The sequence below is a fragment of the Ptychodera flava genome, chromosome 17 (genome assembly GCF_041260155.1).
Source record: "Ptychodera flava strain L36383 chromosome 17, AS_Pfla_20210202, whole genome shotgun sequence".
In the NCBI taxonomy this organism is placed as follows: domain Eukaryota; kingdom Metazoa; phylum Hemichordata; class Enteropneusta; family Ptychoderidae; genus Ptychodera; species Ptychodera flava.
In genome coordinates, this window is record NC_091944.1 from 26,598,326 (window position 1) to 26,624,495 (window position 26,170).

At 35.6% G+C, this 26,170-nt stretch overlaps 1 protein-coding gene across 1 annotated transcript in view; it reads left to right on the top strand.

The window, feature by feature from the left end:
* The first annotated feature begins 3,776 nt into the window (after window positions 1-3,776).
* The window catches only part of LOC139115905 (uncharacterized), a 37,476-nt gene continuing 15,082 nt past the window's right edge, over window positions 3,777-26,170 (top strand). Inside the window, exon 1 of the mRNA XM_070678326.1 lies at window positions 3,777-4,681. Coding sequence (XP_070534427.1) covers window positions 4,043-4,681 — 639 coding nt within the window. The 5' untranslated portion in view covers window positions 3,777-4,042. The remainder of the gene's footprint in view (window positions 4,682-26,170) is intronic.

A 26,170-nucleotide genomic window follows, 5' to 3' on the forward strand; every position in this document is an offset into this window, starting at 1 on the left:
ACGTCGGCCCTGTCCCAGTTGACCAGGCCTCCGCTATGGATCGAAGTTGAACTAGTCACACTATTCGCACAAAACAAACGACGTTTGAAACTAAAGTTTACACCTATCGAAAGTTTTCAATCCAGTCTTTACATTTTAATATCATCCCATGTACGCTGAACTCCCACCAACCTTTGTTCCGCAAACGAGACCATGTCATTCGATTCCACAGTGCACGTAATAGACTAGAGAGGCATGTCAAAAATGCCGCGCACTGGTTATTTCTCCACCGCGGTCTTATATATACCATATGCTCATCCAATAAATGGTGAAGATCTCTCCGATGATTAAAAGGTGAGTGGTAGTCATATTTGCCCTTCTTGTGCGTAAAAACACAGGAAAATCATGAACAGTAGAAACAGCATGCCATATTCAAATGCGCCATTTTGAACTTTGACAGGTCAGAGGTCACAAGGAAGGTAAAGTTACGTCGGCCCTAATTCTGGTACCGGTAAGTGTGGACACGGACCAAATTTAATCCCAAAAGGACAATTATTTTGCGTCGGCCCAAATTTCAGTTGGGTTGCCAATGAGAACAAGATAACTAGTATCGATGATCTAAACCTTTAAAAATCCAGGAGGATGCTTACCATATTAAGTTATCACAAGATTTTGTCTTTTGCTTACATGGAAAGGTAGTTTGAATTGATATTGTGACTCCTCTGCGAATCAGCTTGTATCGGGTGTCACCATTGACTGTAATGATAAACTCTGTATGATTTTGAAGACTGTTGGATTGATGTAGTGTTTGTGACACAAACTCCTTCACCCCCTCCTGTCGCCGTACCTCTGAGTGGAGTAAACTATCCACAGGAAACAATTTGATGTACCCAAACTTAGATCTTGAAAAACCCATACATCCACCATGTGCACCTCAGAAGTAGAAAGACGTAAACTTTTGCTGAAACTTTCTGTAAGATCAAGAGTACTTTAAATCGTTCCCTTTTGAAATTATGAATAAAAATCAGGGGTCACCATGCAAAATTTTGTACTACAGAGACAAATTACCAAAATATAAAACAGCTGTGGAAAGTTCAAAATAGCCATCACCCTTTGTGAACTCTATCGGGAAAAATTATATTTTTGATTGCAACATAATATGTGGAAAGCTTAGGTGCTCCATGAGCTTCAAAATGAGCCCCTGTAAGTGTTAGACTAACGAAGTGTAGTGGAAGTTTGAGAGTCTGAATTTCTGTCTCCTGGACGCATTCTGCCTTACCATGCATGTTTTTGACAGGTTTTATACATTTAGCAACTTGACAGTTATATTTCTAAGCCTTAGTCTCTTTTCACACATGTAGTAATAAGATAGGAAGAGGCTCTGTTGTCACTTAGTAGCACATATTCAGGAGAACGGCATTGGAAAAAAGCTCTAATTTATACGTGTCCTTGACAATGTGACAGTGTGCACTAAATATTCAAAGTAATATCAAGAAAATAAAACCAATCAACTTTGTATCGGCTTTTCATGTAAAACATTTAAATCAATGCAATTTCATAGGGTACCCTAATAACATAGGATCTCAAAACAGAAAGGACATGGTAAAGTAATGCATTCACGTACAACATTATACTGTATGTGATTTACAGTTTGTACTGTCTCCCAGAAGAAGGTTTAATCTACATATTTCATACGCATTTTAAGTTGTCTAAGAGAACGTGCAAATCTTCTTTCGTCAGCCTCAGTTAATGACACCAATGAAATGAATTTGGTCTGTGACCAACATTATGTATCCTGCTGGTTAACATAACAGTAAAAGCATATTTTAATCACTAAATTGCAATAGGATATATTGTTTGAATCCTAGACCCTCCTTACACTTTGTCATATTATAACAGTATATTGTTAGCAAAAAATACAGCAATCTGATTGGTGTACAGACATGAAAATCAGTCCTGTATATGGTATATTGCACAGTTTGAATGCGCAAGCTGTCACCTAGAGAAAACCTCCTTTTAATGTTTCACACAAGAATTTCAATAAACTTTTATGACAGAATTGGCAATAAACAACCTCAACAATGGATACCACAGTTCATTCTGTACAAGCAGTTGCTATCGCTCATGCACGTGTCTTGAACTATTCAAAATCTTGCTTGTCCATGGTATCATGCTTAACTAAATATATCATAGACTTCACCAAAATGTAGTTCTGAATAGGGATGTTTGCAAATGATGTCATTGTTCTTTCATTAATATGCAAAAATAAATATTTGTTTGTAAATCAAGATTACATCTTTCATAGGCAGTTCTAATGCCTTAAAAATTGCTTGGTGGTTTAAAAATGCTAAAAGGTTGGTTTCTCAATCTTTTTTATCATCTAGCCTATCCGTATTATGTCAGCCTTTTTTGTTACATTTGTCTCATAACCTATTCACCTGGTACCCCTATTCCCTGTAAACTGGTTCACACTCACTGTTAATAACAATGGGTTCAGGCCAAACCATGGCAGTGTAAGGGTTAAAAAAATGAGTGTAACAAATTGGAAGCAACATGCAGGGAAGACAATGTCAAAGTCTGTACCATCAAAAATCTGCACAGTGATAGTCATCAACTATTGCTGTATTGAACTTTCATGTTTTATTGGCTTTAATCATGGCAGATGGCTATTGTAATCTTAAAAAAAAATAACAAAAAAATGACTGAAACACAATATCATTTGTGACTCCAAGGATGAGAAACAAACCTATAATCTTTTTTTTGCCTGGTCCTTTTTTTAGTTTAAAAAATAAACGCAACCATTAAACATAATTTTTTTATTATGTCACATCTGGTTATAGACAATTTCACATACATGTCATTCCTTTCGTTGAGTTGAGTTGAGTTTCATTCAGTTGTTTGTAGCAACACATACTCAAGGTTCAAAAATACATCGGGCTGTTCTTCTGCTCTATGCTATTAAAAGCCAATGTGTCATTTGGCAAAGATCCTGTTAGCTTCATCCTATTAGCTTCAGGATGTTTTAATTAAATGTTTGTTTAAAATTTGTGTCAATATTTCCGTACCAGCGGCTAGATAACGCTATGCCATTGCGCTGTTATTTCTTGGAAATAAATCACACAAGTACCATATAGCAATCCGTGGGTTATTTGCACGTACTATTGGGGTAGCACACTATGTAGTTTTAATGTCGAAGATTACGCCAGTTTGTCACAATGATCCTTGGTGCCCATGATCAGAATTTTGTCTTCCCACCCATGTCGAACAAAGGTCACTTGTCAAAAATCAATTGTACTTTGTCTGGGCGTCATTGGACGTCCGTGGTTACGCGTTGTTTATTTTGTTAATAATAGCGGCGACTTGAGTGCAGTACCCTCCCGATTACCTGTTTTAATTACGCGGGAAATCAATAGCGCTGATAAATGTAACGTAAGGTTTGATTGGACGTTCTCATTACAGTAACGCTATTATTTATCTCATTAGCAACCAATATTGTGCCATTGGTCATAAGTTCCGAATAATAGTGTGACGTATGGAAGATTCCAAACTTAACTTAAGGACGAACGGTACGGGTAACACTGGCTATTGTTCGTTGTTTAGAATATTAATTTTGATTAAAATGTATTATCAGAGAATTGTTTTCTTTGGTTGTATCAAACTTCAATGCTGGTATAGTTTCAGATTCCATATCGCCAAAGAATGAAAGGAATGTGAAATATCCCCTCTGTTCCATGCAGACACCCCCATGTGTAATAATGTGGGCAACTTGCAGTTATGCAATATCAATGTTGTCATTCACAGTTGAGCACGTCACTGAATCGGATTGCTGTAACGCTATCGATAGAAGCGTGTGCATGTGTGAGCGCATCGCATTTGGCAGTGATCCTGAGGAGAAAGGGATTTTATTTTGCTTTTACATCCTTGAGTGAAATATTATTTGGGAAAAGCAGTACGATTCATCAAGACCTATTTTGAGTGGATGACATGTGACCGGCTGACAGCGTAAAATTAAATACAGCGACCCCCGCTAGCGCAACGGTGCCGGCGAGCGAGGCGCAACATCATGGGGTCTGGTGCGAGCAAGGAAACCGCAACCCCTGAACCACCTAAGCCGCCTGCACCGACGAGGCAGACTGTGTCGAAAACTGATGTTATTCACATTCCGACCGGAGAAAAAAGTAATGATGCTTTCACATCAGATAATTCATCGACGGATCTGCCCTTTACGGACGAACCTTCTGAACAGCGGGAGAAACCGGCGAACGGAGGAACTACGAACATTTCGGCCACGGAGGATTACCGGAGCCGACCCAAGTTAGAATGGAACCCCAGTATTGATTCTGACTTAGAGCACGACACAGAAGACTTAAAAGCCTTACAAGGGGAATTAGACCAAGTTTTAGAAGGCCACAGTCGAGTTGTTTCCAACCGTGGCTACGAAAAGAACCCGAAATCTGTCTTCCAACCGCAGAAAATGGACTGGCGATTGCCCGATGACTTACTGGAACAGGAGCGTTCGTTAGTAAGCGTGTACAACTCCCAGCTCTCCGACGTGGGTCAAAATCAGATCGATATTGATAATCGACATTCGTCGGGTTATCTAGATACTGACTCCAAAAATACCGGCGTTGTGAACGGATATCGAGGGAAACCCCAAGCTGACCATGCAACAACGACGGCAGAAATTGACAACTCACATAAGGTAGGGATTTTGCCTCCCGTCAACATATATTTTGATTTCACGTAGTACACGTTGGTTTGTAATTCAGAGAAGGCACATTTCAAAAACAAAAAAACACAAACCTCACCAAGCACGTCGGTAAGAGATACTTTAAATCCGCATTCGAACGACACAAAATGTCATACACGATTTCGACCTCGACACTTAAAATAGCCTGTTTTCTTCTCACAAATTGACATGGAGACAGTCGTCTATTCACGTACACAATCTTCACAACGTCGAGATCGACCCGCGCACAACCCCTGGCATCATTTCACTCTCACTTGATAACATTTCCGCTACAATTCTGTAAATTATCGCATCTAGGGTAAGTATTTGAGAATCCTAGAAAATCCGACTAAAATTTATTAGTTCTTGGTTCAGATGATATAACTCACAAATATATATAGAGAGCGCAATACATGTACTACATTGTGTCGCTAACAGAAGTGCCTCGTCTAGACGGAGAACCCGATTGAACTCTGAACTACCCACGCTGTGCACAAGGGTTTCTCCGAATGCCTCCCTCGGGTCGAGTAGTTTGCCGTGTACTGTCGCCAAACAATACAAGAAAGAAAGTCTCGCCACTCACAAAGCCTCTAATACTCATTTACACGTAATATTCAAATACATAGATAGCTGGTAACCGATTCTGGAATTTTCGAAACATACTGTTCATTTGACTGTTATGTGAAACTGTACTGTGTTGTTGTATTTAGTCAATATGAGAATACATAAAAAAACCCATCTTAAATACAGATTTGAACACTGCAAATTATTAGGCTATACATAGCTCACATTGCTAACAAAGTTTGTGGATGCTTGTTTTTGGAGTTTTGGAGAACAGAAAAAAATTATTACACACAGGTCATAAAATACTTCAGACACCATAGTGCTCAGGGCATGCACTAAATGATGTAGATAGGACCCTAACAACCATTCACAATAAAAGACAAATAGCTTGCTTCACTCCCACCACAGGGTCACATATCTGCCGACTGTTACAGCCTAACAATCCCATTGCACAGGTGCTGTACACAAAGTAATATAAGCCGAAGCGATTTGTCCACAATGTAAATTTAAACACCCAGCTTTTATCTCAATGATTAATAAATGCTCCGAGGCTATTTTTAATACCTGCATCAAGGGTTGTGCCGACGCAGGTGTAGCCTTGGTCATCATTCAAATATTTTTTACCAATTATTTTCTTTTTCCGCCACCCAGCAAAATTAATTGTCTGCGTTGGCATGGTGAAACAACAGTAAACACCGCAGTACAACGTGAAATAATGTCTTGGTATCAGATCTGACAGTTGTAATGTGACTGTAAATTCTCATTTTATTTTCGATCCAATGATATGTCAGTCACATGTTGTCCAGACAAAGGCAAAAAGAATGTTGGTAAAAAATGTGCGTATTTACAAATACCTTGGTATTCCAAAAGCGGAAGAGCTGTTGCTAAGTGGCATAGACTCTCGAGAGTCTATGCTTAGTGGCAGTGAAGAGTGTAAGGTGAAGGAGCGATCTACAAGTTGATAAAGAAACAATGTTTTCTCTTCTGAGCAAAAAGTTATACTTAGTAGATTTATTTAATTCTCAGTAAGAAGTATGTTGTGGATTAAGACTTAATCCTAGCCCTGTAAAAATACTTTGATTGTTAAGCAGCAATCTGTGCAATATCTCACACTGATAATCTCCAGAACCGATTTCCTGCCTTCAATTCAACTTTTAATCCTTGTCCTGCCAAGTTCATTGTTAAACCCAGTGAGGCATAGCATGTCTTGTATGTTGCATTTTAACAGACTTGAACATGTTAATTAAGGCCCCTTAAAACAGATACTGTGAACATGGTTTGTACTGACCTAACCCACTATAACTTGATATACCATGTCAAGTAGGTGCAAATATGTATAGGTTTTAGCTCAATACCACCTTATACTAACTTGGCAGATAAGAGTCTTTTTTCCCCTCTTGGTTTATGGGTTTGTAAAATACTGAAAAAAATTAATTCACTTGCTTACAGATTTAAACCCCAAAGTGGATATTAGTTGCAATGCTTATACCATATGTATAGCTTTATGTTACAACAAACCTGTCGACATCGACTCCCACGACTTCCACAACTTGAGTAGACTTCAAATTTGCTTTGACATCACTCAGAGTGACAGGGCTGTGCCATATTGACCATCAAACGATTTTGGACACAGCGGAGTTACGGTACAACGTTGGTGATTAGCCATGGGACGTTGATAATTTCTATGATGATTCAGATATTTTGACCTTGTCAGTACAGGTACATACCAAACATTGTTGTGGTTACGGTATGAATTAATTTATCAAAGGTGTTGACCAACTCAGCTTTGTTCAGATTATTGCTTTGTTGTAGTTACACAATGCTACATGGCAAACAGTCTATCTCATCCGTTACTTTTATATCATCTCACATGAGTTATACTACAATGATATTTATCTCATATGAAAATGAATGTTGGTTTTGCAGCCAAATAATTAACCATTTGAGTGTTGTAATTTTTGCTACCAAAATTTTACTGCCACATTTTACCGTTTTTTTTATAAATTTTTCTGAAATTTTTTGATAATTTTGGACCAAATGGACATCATATTCCATTGGCTTCAGTTTTTAATCAAAATTTTGGCAAAATCTGAGAAAAATTGACTTACAAAGGCGAGAAAAATTGACTTTGGCGGTCAAAGGGTTAAACCTCCATTAGCTGATATATTTGATATATTTGTTTGTTTTCCGTAAAATACTCTTTCTCTTTATTCCCAAAATAACGCTGAAATAACATTTACTAAGCTCCAAGACAACCTCTGTGTGTGTCATATGTAATGTTCGATGTTGTTAACAATGGAATGTTAAGTCTGGATTAAAATTCATTCTCCAACAATAACATTGCATATTGCACATGATGCGCTGTATTTGTCAGGCTAAATATCTTATATTTTAATATATTTTGAAGAAAAGGAGTAACAGTTTTTCCAGGAGCAAATTAATTATGATCAGAAATATTGAAGAGATGATCAAAGTTTATAGCTGCTGGTGACAGATATTCAGACTCTCAAATTTTTACAATACTTTTCTGGTCTACCACGTGTGGGGGCTCAGTTTGAAGCTCTTGCAAAAAGTAAAGTTTTCACTCTCTCAGTTTTATATGAATCAAAAAATTTAATTTTCCCTGGTAGAGTTTTCACAGGGATGGCGGCCATTTTGAATTTAAAATATTGGCAAAATGTAGAGTGTTTCTCAACAATGAGCATGGACAGGCAAAGTGACATTGAATCAGAGTAAGGTAAAATGTGGGTTTAGAACTGAGTTAACAATAGTCTTTGCTGTTCGCCACAGCGTGGGAAAACAGAAGGGTGGGTAATTATCATAACGATACATAATTTGCATATTCCTATGTTGTGAAAATGCATTCTTGAACCAAGGGGTGGCCAAAACCTCCAAAGCTCCGTGTGGAGAACCCTGATCTGCTCCTATAAATGCCATGATTAAGTTATGTACACAGGACAAGACAGTAAAACTGCCGGGAAAAAACTGGAAAGGTACTTGTTGCCCTCAATTGTAGTGCCTGTCTCGAAATTGAAAGACTTTCCCTTGAACTTTCCATAAAGAAACTTTAAACCATTCTATTTCTAAATCAAGAATGAAAATCAGGGGTTACAGTGACAGTGCAAAATTTGGGAGTGAAGAAATAAATTGCCTACTCTGGAGCTGTAATATAAACATCTGATTGCGCTATCCCCCTGTTAACTCATTGAGTGAAAATAACATTTTCTATTTTTATAAAACTAAGAATGTGAAAATTTTTCTTTCTCCAACAGCTGTAAAAGTGGTAGATCAGAAAAGCATTGTGAAAATTTGTGAGTCTGAATATTTTCCCCAGAGGAACATACTATCTTTAAAACAAACATTATCATTACCTAATAACACAAAACCTTGGTAATTTAATAAACAAGTGTAGCATAAACTTTAAACAGTCCAGTGTTTTTGTTGCATAAGGGACCCTGTATAATTAAAAATTACACATATAGCAAACAAAACATTTGATCCCTCCCCCTTTGCCTGAACAAGTTTGAAAGTGCATACTGACAATGAAATTATAATTTTACCTTCCTCTAAAATATGATAAATTGCTGAAATGGGTTGTTTAAAGTTTAAACTGCCAACTAACAGGTAAGAAACACTTACAAAAAAATTCTGAATGGTGATTGAATATACTGCATACAAGACTTCAATGCAGTTTCTGTTTAATATAGGCAATGAGGATTTGTGCACACCAATGAAAGAGAGCTCAACTGACTCCTTCTCTGACACTCATTGTTGAGCACGTGATTTAACTGTGCACAGCCCTGTAGTACATTCATCTTGGTGTATTTCTTGAAGTAGGGGGTCATGCCTCAACTGAATGGCCAAGTTCGACTATTGAACTTTGGTGCACTTGAATGACAGTAAGTAGTGAGTTAACCTTCAAAAAGATTTACTTTCTTTCCCAGCCAATTCGACAATAATTTTATTTTTACATGACTGAATATTGTCAATGTAAAGTAGGATAATGTCAAAAACTTCTTGCCATGATGATTGTCACTACAGGGACAAGACACGGTCTCGCAATTGAAGCCATTCACTCCAGTTACAATTTGGCCTGTTCTCACAAAATCATTTCAACTTTTGTGTTAATATGAATCAAAATGAGTCAATTTTTTGTGTGAATGGGCAACCTCCCCTCCCGCCCCATTCCCCAAAACTTCAATAAGCTATATTGAATACATCCAGTATACTTCTTGTCAACACAGACTATATTTATAATATTTAATGTATTATTTTTAGAAATTCGTTTTCAGTATGAACATCTTACTCTCCTGTCAAAGACAAAAACAATTTAGCTATATGCGTATCTGTATTGACAAGCTGAATACTCGGTATTTCAACATGCGTTGAGGAGTAGACTAATATTTCATACAAAGAACAAAAATACTGAAAAAAGAGGTACTGTGAACAGTAACTGGGCTTTTGAATTTCTTTTTTGATAAACAAGATTAAATATAGACCTGATGAATTGAATCCCTGTCTGTAAGTGTAAGTCAATAACCTTTTACCAACGACTAATTTTCAAATCAAATCTTGTTTGTAAGTCAGTAACCTTTTCCTGATTGCCAATTTGAAAATGTAATCCCCTCTGGAAGTCAATAACCTGCTGACCAGAAGTAATTCTCAACTTAAATCATCTTTCTCAGTCATCGACCTTTTAATAATTACTCATTTTCAAATTGTCATCTTCAAATAAGAAACACCCAGCCGTTTTCTGCGTTTTTGATGAAAACATTTTCATTTATGTACAAATATAATTACAGTAACACAATTTTGCCAGAATTTTTTGCCACATCAGACTCTTCTGCAAGCTGTTGCTTACAATTTTTTTTCTTTGACAGGTTTTTGAAATCAATGAAATCAATAGATAAATATAAATCAATATAATGTAAACAAATAAATCATTAAGAATAAAAATCTAGTCAGAAGTGTTTTGGTAAAAATTTTTGAATTTTGTAATTTGACAACAGCTTGGCTTGTTAGTGGGAAACATGATGTGTGTGTTTTGGTTCCCATCAAAGTTGCTTGGTGTTCTTCAATTCACTGTCAAGAGAATTATCTGCTGTATAACCTGTCCTCCCCATTTTGTGTACTTTGATCTGACTTGAGTGGTTCACCTTAACCACAGTTCCAATTATCCAGGTTTATAGTTCCATTTTGCTCCTTGTAATGGTGTCTTGTTGTAAAGAGGGAAATAAATGAGAAAAGTTGAATGAGAAGTCGGAGAGAAAAAAAAAATTGAAGAATTTTCAGCAGCATAGCTTGATCAGAGAAGTGGCAAAAACTAACAAGAAGCCTTTGCAGAGAATGTAAGGTTTTGATGAAAAAGTAAAATATTACCTGTGAACAATATATGCCGCAGATGTTTGCAGATTTTAGGGAAAAATACAAAAAATGTACGAAATGTTTCTGAGATGTTGATGTATTATTGAGAGTTGAATCTTGGTTGAAAAAAAATGAATGTGTACATTGTGTCTGTGAATATTTTATCCATAGGGCATCTGTTGTTGCCACTGTACAGTGTATAGAATGGTTATCACAAAGCTGAGTACCCAACATCTACCTTAAAGGGACAAAGTCGCCCATTTTTCATGAATTTTGTTTGATACGAGATACTACTTATATTGTTTGACATGTTGAAAGATACTGAATGAATGGGTGACCATGCATATATTCAACCCTGATTTTAGACAAATGAAACCATGGGGAAAATGAATTAATGGTCATGACCATTAATTCATTTTCGCGGTGGTTTCATGTATCGTGTCTAAACAGGGCTGGGGTCGAATATAGCATGGTCACCCATTCATTCAGTATCTTTCAACATGTCAAACAATATAGGTAGTATCTCGTATCAAACAAAATTCATGAAAAAATGGCCGACTTTGACCTTAAGGTAGTTCACGCCTGGAAAGTGAAAGACATAAACTTTTGCTCAAATTCTCCTCAAGGAATCTTTCAACCATTCTCTTTCAAAATCAAGAATAAAAATCGGGGGTCACCATGTAAATCTTGGTACTAGAGAAACAAATTACCCAAGATTTACCGAAATTTGAAATTCAAAATGGCCGCCATCCCTGCGTTAACTCTGTGGAGAAAAATAAATTTCAAATTTCAAAAAAACTAAGCTTGTGAAAAGTTCTCTTATACCAAGAGCTTTAAAATGAACCCCACAGGTGGTATATCAGAAAAGAATTGTAAAAGTATAAGAGTCAGAATATCTGTCCTGGAGGCGCCTTCTACCTTAGGTTGTATCATTTGTGTCACCAATGAGCAGACGATACATTGATCAGAACGCTACTCTGTGTAGAGTGTTCTTTCATATGGTTTTCCATCATGAATGTACTGTAAGGCTCAGTCCAAGTCATTAAAAATGTCACATCTTGAATTCCTGAGTGACTGAATCACAAGGAGAGTTTAAAGTATGTAGATCATATAGGTCATCTTCCGAGTAGAATTATAGATCAACTGCTGTGGATCATAAATTTTAAAAGATTTATCATCGAGTTTTCCCGCAAGTGTGTCCAAACTTACAAATTTGCCTCAAGTCAAAGGTTGGATCAAAACCAGGTAATATATTTCTTTTATGTATCCTCTATATACACTATGTATATATGCCATGCCGCAAAACAAAAGATTACAGTGTACTACCGGTAACATGTAGGTCGATGCCAACCTTTGTTCAGTAAATATTGTAGAAATATAAGATCTGACAGGGCTGAGTCAAAAAAATTAAATCCTGCACAATAAGCCTATAAGTACTTTTATTTTATTATTTTTAATTTATGTGTTTAATTTGTTGCTTTTACTTATCACATACTTGGATCATAGATTGTGCATAAACATTTCTGCACATTTTGGATTTCACTGTTGTTATGGTGACAGTTAAGTTTTTTCGTAGTGGGTATTGTACAAGCAAGTACTTCGGTGTGCCCTTCAAACTTAGAGAAGTGATAAATATTGTTCGGTTTCATAACAACAGTCAAACTGAAATAAGAGATTTATTTTTATCTGTCCCATTATTTAAAAAATTATCTTCTAAATCTCGGTGTTTGACTGTTGTCTAGACCAGTGGGTCCACTTGGTAATATTTGTTTCCTCTTTTGAACAAAGTTGAGAAATTCATCACAGACACACTTTTAACATTACAGCTAGCACATCAGAAATATTGAATCTTCTAGCAGATTTGCCAGAATGGTGTCTTTTCCATGGTTAATCCATTCTTTTGAACTTAAAACAAGTTTCGGTATTTCTTGAAACTTTCTTGGGACCAACCCTCTGCTGAAAACAGAACTCTCATTTCCCATGTTTTTCTTCAAGAGTTCAACTTTCACAGGTGGAGTGATTTTAGAATTGCTAATTGCTCATTTTGGTTAATCTTCCCTAATCCTCCCATTTAGCCAAAATACCGGAAAGATTCTTCAAAGAACGTTAATCCTATTATTGTAAATGAGATTTAACCTTTGTATAATTCTACAGAAGAGTTCAACCTCCATCGTGTTTGGTGACAGTTTACACTGTATTTCTCATGCAATTAAACAGTTTTGTGTCCATTCTCCCATGGACATGCCACAGTGGTGCATCCAAGATTCTCCCTACTATGTTTTTGTTCAATTTTCATTGATTTCTTTTCTCATGGATTTACACACTGAGAAAAAGGGGTGGAAAGGTGGTTTCTTTTGATCTGTATGGATTTATACATTAGGAAATAGGGGTGGAAAGTGATCATTTTTGGTCTGCAAGGATTAACACATTAGGAAATAGGGGTGGAAAGGGAATTTCTTTAGGTTTGCATGGATTTACACACTTGAAAATACAGATGGAAAGTTGATTTTTTTTTGCCTGCTTGGACTTATACATTAGGAAGTAGGGGTGGAAAGTGATCATTTTTGGTCTGCAAGGATTAACACACTGCGAAATAGGGGTGGAAAGGGAATTTCTTTAGATCTGCAAGGATTTACACCGTCCCTTGAAAATAGGGGTGGAAAGTTGATTTCTTACGGTCTGCATGGATTTATGCACTAAGAAATAGGGGTGGAAAGGTGAATCCTTGCGGACTGCATTGATTTATACACTAAAAAGTAGGGGTGGAAAGTTGATTTCATTTGGTCTGCATGGATTTATACACTAGGAAATACGGATGAAAGTTGATTTCATTTGGTCTGCATGGATTTATAAACTAAAAAGTAGGGGTGGAAAGGTGGTAGATGAGAATAGGTATGAACTTATGAAGGGTGACTTGTATTTTTCTGCAAATGTCTTCTTATATGCTATATAACCATATACCGGTATTCTCTTTTTCTATACTGTATATTCATAAAGGTTATTGCCATTGTTGAAGCAGACTTCTGGCACAGTCTGCAGGTAGACATCCATAGTTTGTTTAAGCAATAACCCCCGCCGCAGGAGGGTATACACGAGATTTTGGTACAATGCGCGACATATAGCACGAGCCGATAGGCGAGTGCTATATGTCGCGCTTATGTACACGCACACCGTATCCTACGATAAATACTAAATTACGTTCATCAACATTGCATTTTATTCGCATGCAACACGAACATGAACACTATACAAAAAATACCTGCTGCAGACATAGAAAACGGGTCAAGAGTTCAAATCAAAAGAAAAAGTAACAATTTTTTACGTAAATTTACATAAGAACAATAGTCCTGACTTTTTGGCATACTAAAAATAGATTTGTCTCGTCCAGTACCGCATACGTGTATACGGCCGTCGCGATATTCAGAGGTGGTACAGTGAAGTTACAGGATCAATATTTGATGGATAATTTGGACGTTAATTGTACCAGAAAACAAGCAGTTTTGAAATCATCCAGACGTGCGATGACTGCAACTGTGATGAACAGTTCTGCAGAGTGTGTTGCCCGATGCAGCGATCGATAGCTGGACGCTGACACTGCTCGTTGCATTTATGTCAAGTCGCCAGGAGTCATCCCATCGTTATTTTGAACTTATTGGTCTACATCGTTAGGACACCCCAGTCTGTTACAGCCCAAACTTTGGTAAAGAATATCTGACATACCGTTACTGTGAGGAAGTGTCAATTTATTAGTGTATGAACGAATACTAGCTCCATTTTAAAGAGCGGTACATAGGATATATCGCCTCTCGACTCCCGCAATATCAAGCAAAGTGCAAGGTGCGCTGTCGCTCTAATAATGCAATAATTTGTGTCAGTACATCACAGTACACCCAAATGTGCTGCTTCAGAGATGTCTTTTTTATCATCGATCCCAACTTATTTTCACCAAGAGGTGAGTTACAGACCCACACTTTATCTGTGTATCAAAATTAGGTCTTCCGTCTTTGAAACAAAGCGGACGGTTTTTCTCGAGGGTCTATGGTTTAGACAGGTGTACGTTCGAATGCACCGACTGGGCAATTTTCGAAAATGCTTGTTTAGGGGCCCGTTTTACCACTGCTATCAGTGCTAAAACAATATTTTAGCATCGGTGGAATGAGCTCTCGTCCAATCAGAATGGCGCATGGTAGCATGATATAATATAATTTACAATTTGGAGTACATAAGATTATATATGTACACATCTACTGACAAGGAATGTGGTTCGTAACTGTCACATAACAAAATGATCACTGTCCAAGAATACTAAATTATCGCATTTTAACTTTGCATGTCAGTTTTAGGGCAATCTGTAGGACAAAGAATACAGGCATATAAACTGAATACAGACAACTATGCATAATATGATCATCAATTTTTTTGTTCCATTAAATATTAAGATGGAATTCTGCCCAATAAGTTCGTTGCTATACAAAACATCGATATTATTGACTTTGCAAACAAAACATATCATGTACATAGGCACTTTTGTTATCGAGATTAAATTCTGCCCTATTAAGTTTTTTTGAAATACAAAATAATGGTATTTTTGACAAGGCAAACAAAAAACATGTACAATAGTGTTGCTATCTAGATGAAATTCTACCCTATAAGTTTTTTGAGATACAAAATTTAGGTATTTTTGACTAAATGCAAACAAAACACATGTACAATATTCAGTGTTGTTACTTAGATTAAATTCTGCTCTGTAAGTTCATTGAAATACAAAATACCAGTATTATTGACTTTGCAAACAAAAAACATCACGTGTTGTTATCTAGATTAAATTCTACCCTAAGTTTTTTTTGAGATAGAAAATATAGGTATTATTGACTGAATGCAAACAAAACGTATCATGCACAATATTCAGTGGTGTTATTGTTGACAAATGTTTTCTAGCGTAAACTTTACTTGTCAACAGTAATGTTGGACACCAGACACACAGGATTAACAAAGTTAATGTTTGGATGACAACAAATAACTATTTTTTTCAAAACACTGGATGTGAAAGATGGAAAATACAATGATTTAGAGAAATAGTGTGGTAAATTGTAACACATGTCTTGATTCTGATACTGTAAAATATGCCCATATATGGTCAAAGGGGCGTTCCTTGGTATTCAAAATGCCTGTGTGAGGGCGCTGTTTTTAAAAAGTGGCCACCCGCTTAACATCTGTGATTGGTTAGATTTTCTCTTTCCATGGTAACTGTGGCAAAATTGGAACAGATGACAGTAGACCTTAAACTGACACATCCTTTCCTACATAAATGATCAATTTCTGAAGCATCTTGCGCTTGCAGTCTTTCCATTTTGTTGAACTTCTCATTTTTGCCCAGGAAATCTCCAAAAATGTGAGAAATTCATGTTCAACATGACTATATATAACCAATACCATTAGTGTAATTTTGATATTTCAAAAAAATTAACATCCATATTTGAACTATTGATTGACACTGAAGAGATATTACAGATCACACAGAATTCATGGGACATAGATCTGAAAAAAAATTCAGTCCAGTTCTGGTAATTGTTAATGATATTGCCTTGACAGTGAAAAGATTATATCCGTCTGACTTAGCTGTACCAGAAATTTTCATTCATTATTCAGAAATTTTCATTCATAATTCAGAAATTTTCATTCATAATTAAGAAATTTGATCAATGTGTTGTTCAACAACAACTGATTAAAAAAATGCCATGGTAATAATTTTAATAGCAAGAATCTAAACAAACAGAGCCTTTTCTCTTAATCTTCTGTTTCCTTTGTATTTGTATAATGGATGTCTTTGTTGAAGGAAATGAATCCATTAGATGAGTCACAATGCAGAAGCTTGTTAAGAATATCAGCTGTCGTCTTGTGCGCAGTGGATGTACTGAATGATACGATGTCTAATTTTGAGAATTGACTTAAAGTGATAGCTGTGTAACACACTGCTTAGGGTGGGGTGGGGGGTCGACTCACAATCAAAGCAGAAAATAAGACAGTTTAGTGAGGGTGGATGATTGAAGCAAAGGCGTGACAAACAAAACTCAGTGTTCGGCTGGGGGGGGGGTAAGCTCTAATACTGTTTACAAAACTCAGTGTTTTGTCTGGAGTGCAAAAGATTATAATTTGCATAACTTAAATTCGCATAATTTATCATACCCCCCCTAAGTCAGAACAAAGTGCCCCTACCCCCAAACGTATAAAAATTACAAGGAGAGGGGAGGCTTCCCCCTTGTGAGAGAAACCTGGAGATTCATTTAAAAGTATATACCAGAGTGATGCTATGGGGTACAGTGTACCGGTATATGCATGATACTCAGTTTACATCTTTTACTGACTTAAATTTTGTTTTGATAAGGTTTGTTGTTAGTAAAATTATGAGAAATTATTTGAACCTATGTCAGCAATTTATTGTGTGTTCGTTCAAATTTGGTACTTCCAGACTTTTTCATTGTAGAGGGTTGGGGGGATTTAAGGTCAAATAAGATATGTTTACTGCCCATGTACATGATTTCATAATCCACATATAGCATTTCAAGGAAATTCATAGGGTGGCCAATTAAAAAAGAATCTGCAAGAATTTTTCCAGTACATCCTGCCTGATTGCAAAGACTGGATATTACTCTCCCAGTAGGACGCACACCTTATGTCAATTTTACAGGATACGCCTAGGGCGGACAATTTTGTCTGTGTACATTTCATTTCCCATTGACCCGATAGGAAGTGACACGGCTTGAATAATTTACGTTAGAATGCTCATTTCATTTTCCGGCGTACATAGCCGGAGACATGTCTCCGGCAATTGTCAGGGGAGAGGTGATTTGTGGATGCAGTGTTGGAGAGACTTGTGAATTATTCAGTTTTCATGAATTGCTTTAAAGAGGTAAACTTGAAATCCGAAGGTGCAAGTTCTGTGTATTTTGGTTGTTTCTATGGTTACAGTGATGGTGAAGTAAACATGCTGAATTGATGGCTCTCAGGTCAGTGTGAGGTCTTCATTGCTGTTCGTAGGCAAGAAAATCACATGCATATGGATTTTTTTAAAATTTAGTTTGCCCTTTGCCTATACCTTGATACATAGAGGCAGCCATCATATGAAAGTACATGCAGTACATTTACGGAAAGAAAAACAGCAAGGCTGCAGAAAACTGGGCCCATGCTAAACAGTTTTATGAATCAACATAAACTGGTGATCTTGTGGGGGCCCATTGTTTCTCAAAGCTATGGTAGGGCCCCCTAAGAAAATCCAATTGTTTTTCATAAGGAAGATTAGACCAGGAGTCAAAAGTAAATGACTTGGTGGGAATTATATTTAAAGCCCCAATAGCTGCTAATTTTATGCATTATTTTCATGATTTTATTTTCAAACCAAAGTTGGTTCGTGTAAATGTGTTAATTGAAGGACGTGTATTGAAGTATCACTGCTCGCTGATTCGGACCATGCCTACAGGTTTTAACAGGCTTAATAATAAACGGGTGCCGCACCCATAAAATGGCGCCACCACAGGAAAATACAAAAAAGAGTATTTCCTGCACATACACATCGTGATCATACCAGAAACAAGCATGATGCCATTTACTTGTATGCACAACACACGATGGCCAACATTTTGTTGTTTAATCTTTATTTTCTCTGTCATATGATTAGTTTTTGAAAATGGCGGGAAATCTAAAATGACGTTAAAACCTCTGAATTTACATGCCACTTTTGACAGTCATGGCAGCGTTATACACTTGTTTAGTCTCTAATGGGTCTTATTCAAAGAAAACTCTTGGAAAACTAAGGATATTTTGAGATCGGTTTGCCAAACATTTGCAGCTATTGGGGCTTTAAAGGTAATTTTTAAAAAGTAGAATGTGCTTAGGGGACAGATATTTGTACTCCAAAATTTTACAGTACATCTCTGATCTACCACTTATGGTGGCTGTGAGTTTGAAGATCTTGGAGTAAAAAATTCACTGTCTGATTTTTGTAAAAACAGAAAATTTAATTTTTTCCCCATAGAGTTAATGCCTCAAAAGTGAAAGACTTAAACTTTGCTCAAACTTTCCTTAATGAAACTTTTAACCATCCTCTAACCAAATCAACAATAAAAATCAGGGGTCACCATGCAAAGTTTGGAACTAGTGAAAAAAAATACCTAACATTTTGCGATATTTGAAATATTCCTATGCGGGGGAAAATTAAACTTTGGATTTTCGAAAAACTAAGATGATGAAAGGTTTTCTTTCCCCAAGAGCTTTAAAATGAGCCCCCACAAGTAGTAGAGCAGAAAAGAATTGTAGAAATTTGAGAGTCCGACTATCTGTCCCCGAGGCACGTTCTACCTTAACATATAGGGATGGTGGCCATTTTGAATTTCAAATATCAGTGAATATTGGGTAACTTACAGTGATACCAAAGTTTGAACGGTGACCACTGATCTTTATTCATGATTTTGAAAGACAATGGATTGAAAGTTAAGAATCCTTGAGGAAAGTTGAGCGAAAGTTAAAAGTCTTTCAATTTTGAGGCGTGTACTGGTACTACCTTACTGACTAATTGGCAATAGATGAAGTCAATTGTGAAGGACTGCGGCAAATTGGCCTCTTTTTGGCATGCCAAAGTTCCAACAAACTTAAAAATTCTTGTAACCATGGAGACTAGTGGCAGAAATTACTCTGACTTCTTTGGCCTTCAGGATTTCCTGTTTGGCTTTTTTGTCCAAATTAGTGATTCAATTTTGGTGCTGTTGTAACTACTGAACATTGGGAACACTGTGAATGTGTTTTAGTTCCATGGAGTTGCAAATTGCAGTGTTTTTGAGTCATATACTACAGTGCTTTGACTGTATGGGAGCTGTGCATGGCTAATGTATGCTACACTATGGAAGCAGCTATTCTGATCGGATGAAAGAACAATATCACCTATACATGGTTGTGATTTCAGTTTGGAGTTGATCATGAACTTCAACCAATGAGAATTACAATGTAAGCATGCACACACTGTGACAGCAATATAGTGACTGATTATGCCTATACACAAACTCAGCCTTGTTGTATACTCATTAATTACAAAAATTCTCATTTCCAAACAGTATAGTCTATCGATATTCTACTATGGGTCTAATAAATGTAAAATACTTCCCTTTTGTCTTTCCCTAATGGGTAAACTATGAAACTCTTATCAAGAGGATAAACTGCTAAATATCAATGAATTTACAACAATTTAGAAATATCATTCATTAAACCCAGTGAATCATCATCAGGTAATGAATGCCTGGTCTAGGTTTGTTTTTAGATTATGGATTTAAAATAACATACACCCATATTTTCCTTGTTCTTGGAGTAAGATATTATTAATTTCATAGAACACAATTACTGCAACAAACTGAGATAATGTTTTGCTTTAATACCAGCCAGCAACAAATGTTGTTCGCGATTAAAATGTCTGTGGAAGGTTGGTGTATTTTCTCTCATATACTGTGCCCTTGTGTAGAGTAAGACGTGATGATGGTTTCTTTTTCATGTACAAGAAACTTGTCCTCCAGATTTTCATGCGTATCTGTTTTGAAGGCACTCTTCCATCAGCAAAGGTGAGTTTTGAAAAGAGTGTCTTTTCAGAGTGTAATACTGGCTTTTCTGAGAGTGGCTTTTGTGAATAATGCTGACGTGATGTGCCACTCTTAGGGAAAACCCTCCAGGGCAACAGCATAAATGAGACTGATTTAAGTATGTGAATGCTGATATGTATGTTTTTAGGGAAAAGGTCTGGATATAGCACAGAATCGAAAAAATGTGAGCCATATCATGCCTATTAGCATTCTCTTTCTTTTGAAAGAATAAAAAAATTCATGGTTGTGCTACATGCTGGAAAAGTGGATGTTGCAATACTCATAGGAGGAAAAATGTATTCTTGAAATCATTAGATACTGGCATTGCTCTTTTTAAACTGTCAGGAGAAATCTATATACGAATTTTCTTACAGGGAACTAATAAGCAAACAAATTGTTCATCAGACTGAAGGCTAAGAATGAACAATTTTTGTAGAAGTTTAAAACAGTTGACTATACATAAATTGTAATTTGTATTAAATTCCCTTCTTTCTTATTCCTATCTTTCGTCTAAAACAATGGCTTTATATCATATTCCTAAAGCAATCAGTGATAGTAGGCATTTTATAAGATACCAGAACGCATTCTGATAGGATGGTGCTGTTGTGAGAGAAAGAATTCAGAAAGAATTCTGGGTAATTTAAAATTCTGTAGAGTGGTGAAGCGTAAGGTCAGTTTTATACTTTTTCGAAAATGAAAGAAAGACAGTTGTTTTCAAAAATTTTATTAGAGAATATAGGAAAAAAAATGTCAGAAAATGAAATTTGAGAAGCAAACAATCAACTGGTGGATGATAAAATTGGTTTTGAACTTGAAAGAATTCTTACAGACTTCGAATTGGGAAGGTCTCTGTGCAGAAGTAATTATATACACCATTTCTTCCTCCACCATGTGTGGATTGAAATCAAAATTTGAAGATTGATGAATAGATATTCCATAAATGCTAGGAAAATGCAAAGAGAAATGATGATTAAGGGGTCGAATCAGTTGATTTGAAAGTGACAATCAATACTTATGGTGGCAATTTATTCCCTCAAAACTGGATACGTTGTGAAAATTAATATCAAAATTCAGTACAACTCTGTATGATTGATCATTTCTCAAAATCATACTCCTTAAGTAAACATTTTAAACCAAGTTTTCATTTTCATTAAACCAAGTTTTCATTTTCATTAATGTGAAATAAATAAACTCATTTATATATATATATATATATATATATATATATATATATATATATATATATATATATATATATATATATATATATATATATATATATATATATATATATATATATATATATATATGAAATAGAACAAGTTTCTTGTGCCAGCTATTTAGGAGTTACCATAGATTCATCTTTGTCATGGAAATATCATATACGAAAGGTCATTGCAGTAATTACACCCAAAATTGGTATTATTACACGACTAAGACACTATGTTCCAAAATCCATTCTTATTCAACTATATAATGCTTTCATCTTACCTCATATAATGTACTGTTTGGAAATCTGGGGAAACACTTTTCCAGCTATTTAGAGCCAATTTTTGGCCTTCAGAAACGAACTGTTCCCTCAATTACCTTTTCTCATTTTATTGCTCATTCCGAACCTCTGTTTTACAAACTGAATATTTTAGATATCTACAAACTGAGTAAATATAGTACTTGTATGTTTGTTTATGATTTGAAACATAACAATCTTCCTCATACAGTTGAACACTATTTTGAGATTCCAAAGCACTCGTATCCAACACGTTAAACACAAGTTGAAAATTTTCGTATTCCAGGCTCAAATTTGACAATTTCACAACATAACATTAGGTATGCAGCTGTGAAACACTGGAATTCCCTGCCTGACTATCTCAAACAATTGTCAAGTAGACAAGTTTTCAAGTCCGCATTGAAACATCAGTTACTGAATCTACATTAAAACTGTGTTTGTTTCTATCCTCCATCACACTTAAGCTTGTACTGAATAATTATTAGTATACTCAGGGGCCATGAACTCGACTAGTCCTTTTAGACTATTTTCATGGTCCCCACCAGATTTTACAATACTGCAATGTTCTTTCTTGTCTTTGACTTTGTACAACTTCAGTAAGACACATTTTCTTATAATTTTCATTATTGTACATACTGTGAAGCATCTGGTGAAATAAAGCATTCATATATATATATATATATATATATATATATATATATATATATATATATATATATATATATATATATATATATATATATATATATATATTGACAGGATAGGTCAAGCAGCACCAACTCTAGGACACAGTGTTCTTCACTACAAACTAAATTTTATTGTCCGACGTTTCGTGGGCTTAATCCCACTTCATCAGGGTTAAAAATTGTTGACTGTCAAGATGGAAATTATATATATATATATATATATATATATATATATATATATATATATATATATATATATATATATATATATATATATATATATATATATATATATATATATATATATATATATATATATATATATATATATATATATATATATATATATTTGCTGCTATCCACTAACAGCTGCAAATTAATCTCATGTTTCCAAAAGCGGAATTTGTCATTTAATTTTTTCATGGGACACCTATATTTATTCAAGTGAAATATTCAGAAGTCAACGGTAAGGAGAAATGTGCCCTAAAAACCCATGTCAATTGAAATAGAAAATTCAGAATGACTCAATGCTGGTGTTAAATTTTCCTCATGAGTATAATTGTTGACCCTGACCTTTGAACTGCAGGTAATTATTGTAATCAGTAGTTTTCTTTGAGTTGGAAAAATATTTACTGATATAATGACCCAATCAGAAGTCTATAACCCTTTCACCTTCATGGTTTTGCATTGTTATCAATGGTGATTGTAGGTTTGTTTACAGGGAATCTGGGGTGGGCAGATTAACTGTCTGGCAGACTACGTCAGATAATCCGGTATTATCTGAAATGTTCTGTACGTGCTTCTGCAAAGTTGACTGACCTCAGGGCAAAATATCACATTGGTATAGGTCAAATACTGTTGGTTTGGCAGATGTCTGTAAAAATAAAGGTTATGTTCCACTCAACAAAGGAGGGGATTGATCAATAATTTAACATGTACAAGTCGAAAAAACCTCTGCAGTAATTAAAAATATGGTAATATTTTCTGATGAATCGTGTTGTCAACGCGGCAATTTTGATTTTATTGTAATCACAGATGGTCATTTAATTGTCTCGTGCAAGATTGATCGAGAACGAAAGGTTTGAATAGCTGTCTGGCCGGGAGCTTCTTTTGTGAAATGAGAATCTGACTGACAAATATATGATGTATTTTGCAGCCAAATGATGGCTTTTTGTAGTACAAAATCTGCTTCAATTTGGCCTCAGCTGCTCTGTTGATCAGTTACACGTCTTGGAGATGTCAATCATGACAGGATCTGACTTTCATTCCTACTTGAGAAATTACACATGCATGGCTGCATCTATTTGTGAAAGCTGCGCTGGGCCTTCCGTGCTTGGGTAAATTTTTTTTCTGTATGCATGCATGCATGCATGCATTCATAAATGACAGCCACGCTGTGCCCTGTGTTATTGTAAAATATCGATTACAAAACACAGACTGTACCATAGGCATTTTGTTGGTTTTATGCAATACTAACAGTCGTGATAATTGTGAAAAAATATTTTAAACAACAGAAAGAACTATCTCAATATAATGTTGTTGTTCTTTTGAAATGATACGTTAGGTTTTTCATGTCTGCTGTGAATTCTTATGAGAGAGACAGTTGCCCAGCGTTGTAACATTTTCATATTTTCTGTTCGGTAAAAGAAAGTTTTTCTTTGCTTGTTCTGCCTTAAACAGGAATTTCCCCTATAAAAGCCGTATACGTATTATCGTAAATCTATGCAAATGTGAAAAGCCATGCTATACTGATCGGACGTGCCGTGTTTGGTCCCAGAATCTGATAATTTTGCCATGTTTCAGGCGTTCATTGTTATTGAATCTTGCATATGATGTCTGTGAATATGTAGCGACTAAAATAAACTGAAAAAATGTTCCGTTTTTGTGCATATGTTTCAAAATATTTTCCCTGTACGACCATCTGACCCCTCCTTACATATGTCACAAAAGTGCCCATCATGATTATTCAATTTTAATATCATACAGTCAAATGGATGCTATGAGAATTCACAAACTCCTGCTCAGTGTACATGTATGCAAATGGCTGCATCATCAGTAATTCCCTATTGTGTGCCCACGGTCCTGTATCTTCCCGTTTGAGTATGTAAAATATTAACCTCGAAACTTCAAAGTATTGCTTACAATATTCATGCCATTTGAGCACCAAAGTCAGTTTTCGTAGCCTTTATAAAATGAAACCTAGTAAATTTTTTTCAGATTTTTGCCAAAATTTTGATTAAAAAATGAAGCTAATGAAATGTGATGTCCATTTGGTCAAAAATTATCAACAAATTCACAGAAAAATTGAAAATTAGTAAAATGTTGCACTGAAATTTTGGTGGGAAAATTACAGCACTCAAAAGTTTAAAGTGAATTTTAGTCCAGCCTAAAATTCTGTCACTAAGATACCATTGGACATTGCACACACATGGACAGCCTGAGTTGACAAATTTGACGGTGTGATTTTGTGAATAGAACTATTATTACAAAGTGAAAAAAAAATGCTAGGATTTGCACAGTGAAAACCAACGGAGCCCCATTGCAGTTTAAGGAACGGAATATCCGTTGCTAAGGGGGTAGCCATTTAGAGAGGTTGGGTGGTGGAAATGGGTACGGTAGCAAATATTTTTTGCCATTGTTACAGCAAATTTTTTTTCTCTCAATAATCGTCAGTCTGCATCAAATTATTTTTTCCATATACGGAAGCCATGCAAATATACTGGAACAGTTTTTTTGTCAAATAATTACAGGATCAAATTATTTTCTTCTTTACCCTCACATGACTTTAAACCCCCCTTAATTCCCCTCCCCCGAAATTAAATGGTTCTTCCCTGAACAAGGAATTTCAAAGTAAATGATCCATATCTATCTGTACGACAAATGCAAAACATGTGATTCTTTTTACCAATATTATTCTCTTATTAATTTCATATCTAATGGCGTGTCAATATTATTATATCTTGTCAATATCATTATTTCTGCGTTATTTGTATATTTATAACTTTTTTGACCTTTAACTATTAGAAATCAAATGTCATGTGTTTGACAAAATTTATAGCATTCAAATGAGAATATTCCAGAATAATAACTAAGGAAGAATAAGTAAATTAGCTAGCTCATAAAAGCAGGAGTTTGTGGCACGTTCGAGGAGTGTGTACAAGTTTTCATGGCTTCGTGCATACTAGCAGAAGAACATGTACACTTACAGTATTTAAGTCTGCAGAAGACGCATCATATTCTTCAGATCCTGGGTTTTAATCCGTGGTCAGAAGTAAAGTACATGTATGTATCCTGTTCTAACACGAATTCCCAGATATACTTTAAAAAAGGTCCATAAATATGCATATATTCTTCATGAGAGCTGCAAATAATCAGAGACTTGTAACAATAAATTTGTGGTCTTGTTTATATCTAAAATTGGCTTGTAACACAGTACAATAATTCATTAATCAAAATTTTAATCCATGTTTTTATGCAAATAAAGCCATCCAATGATGACCTTTTGTTTCACGTATATACTGAAATCATACCTATCTGAATTACCATTTCTCCCCAAATGGTCACATACGTACCATTTAGCGGTCTCTAAATGAACCCATTCTATTTCTTCAGATCAGGCTAGATAATTCTTGTATGAGGTAAATTAGGGTTGGAAAGGTTAATGCACCAATACGAGAACATTATCAGTCTGAGAAACTCAGACGTATTTTCCCACTTCATG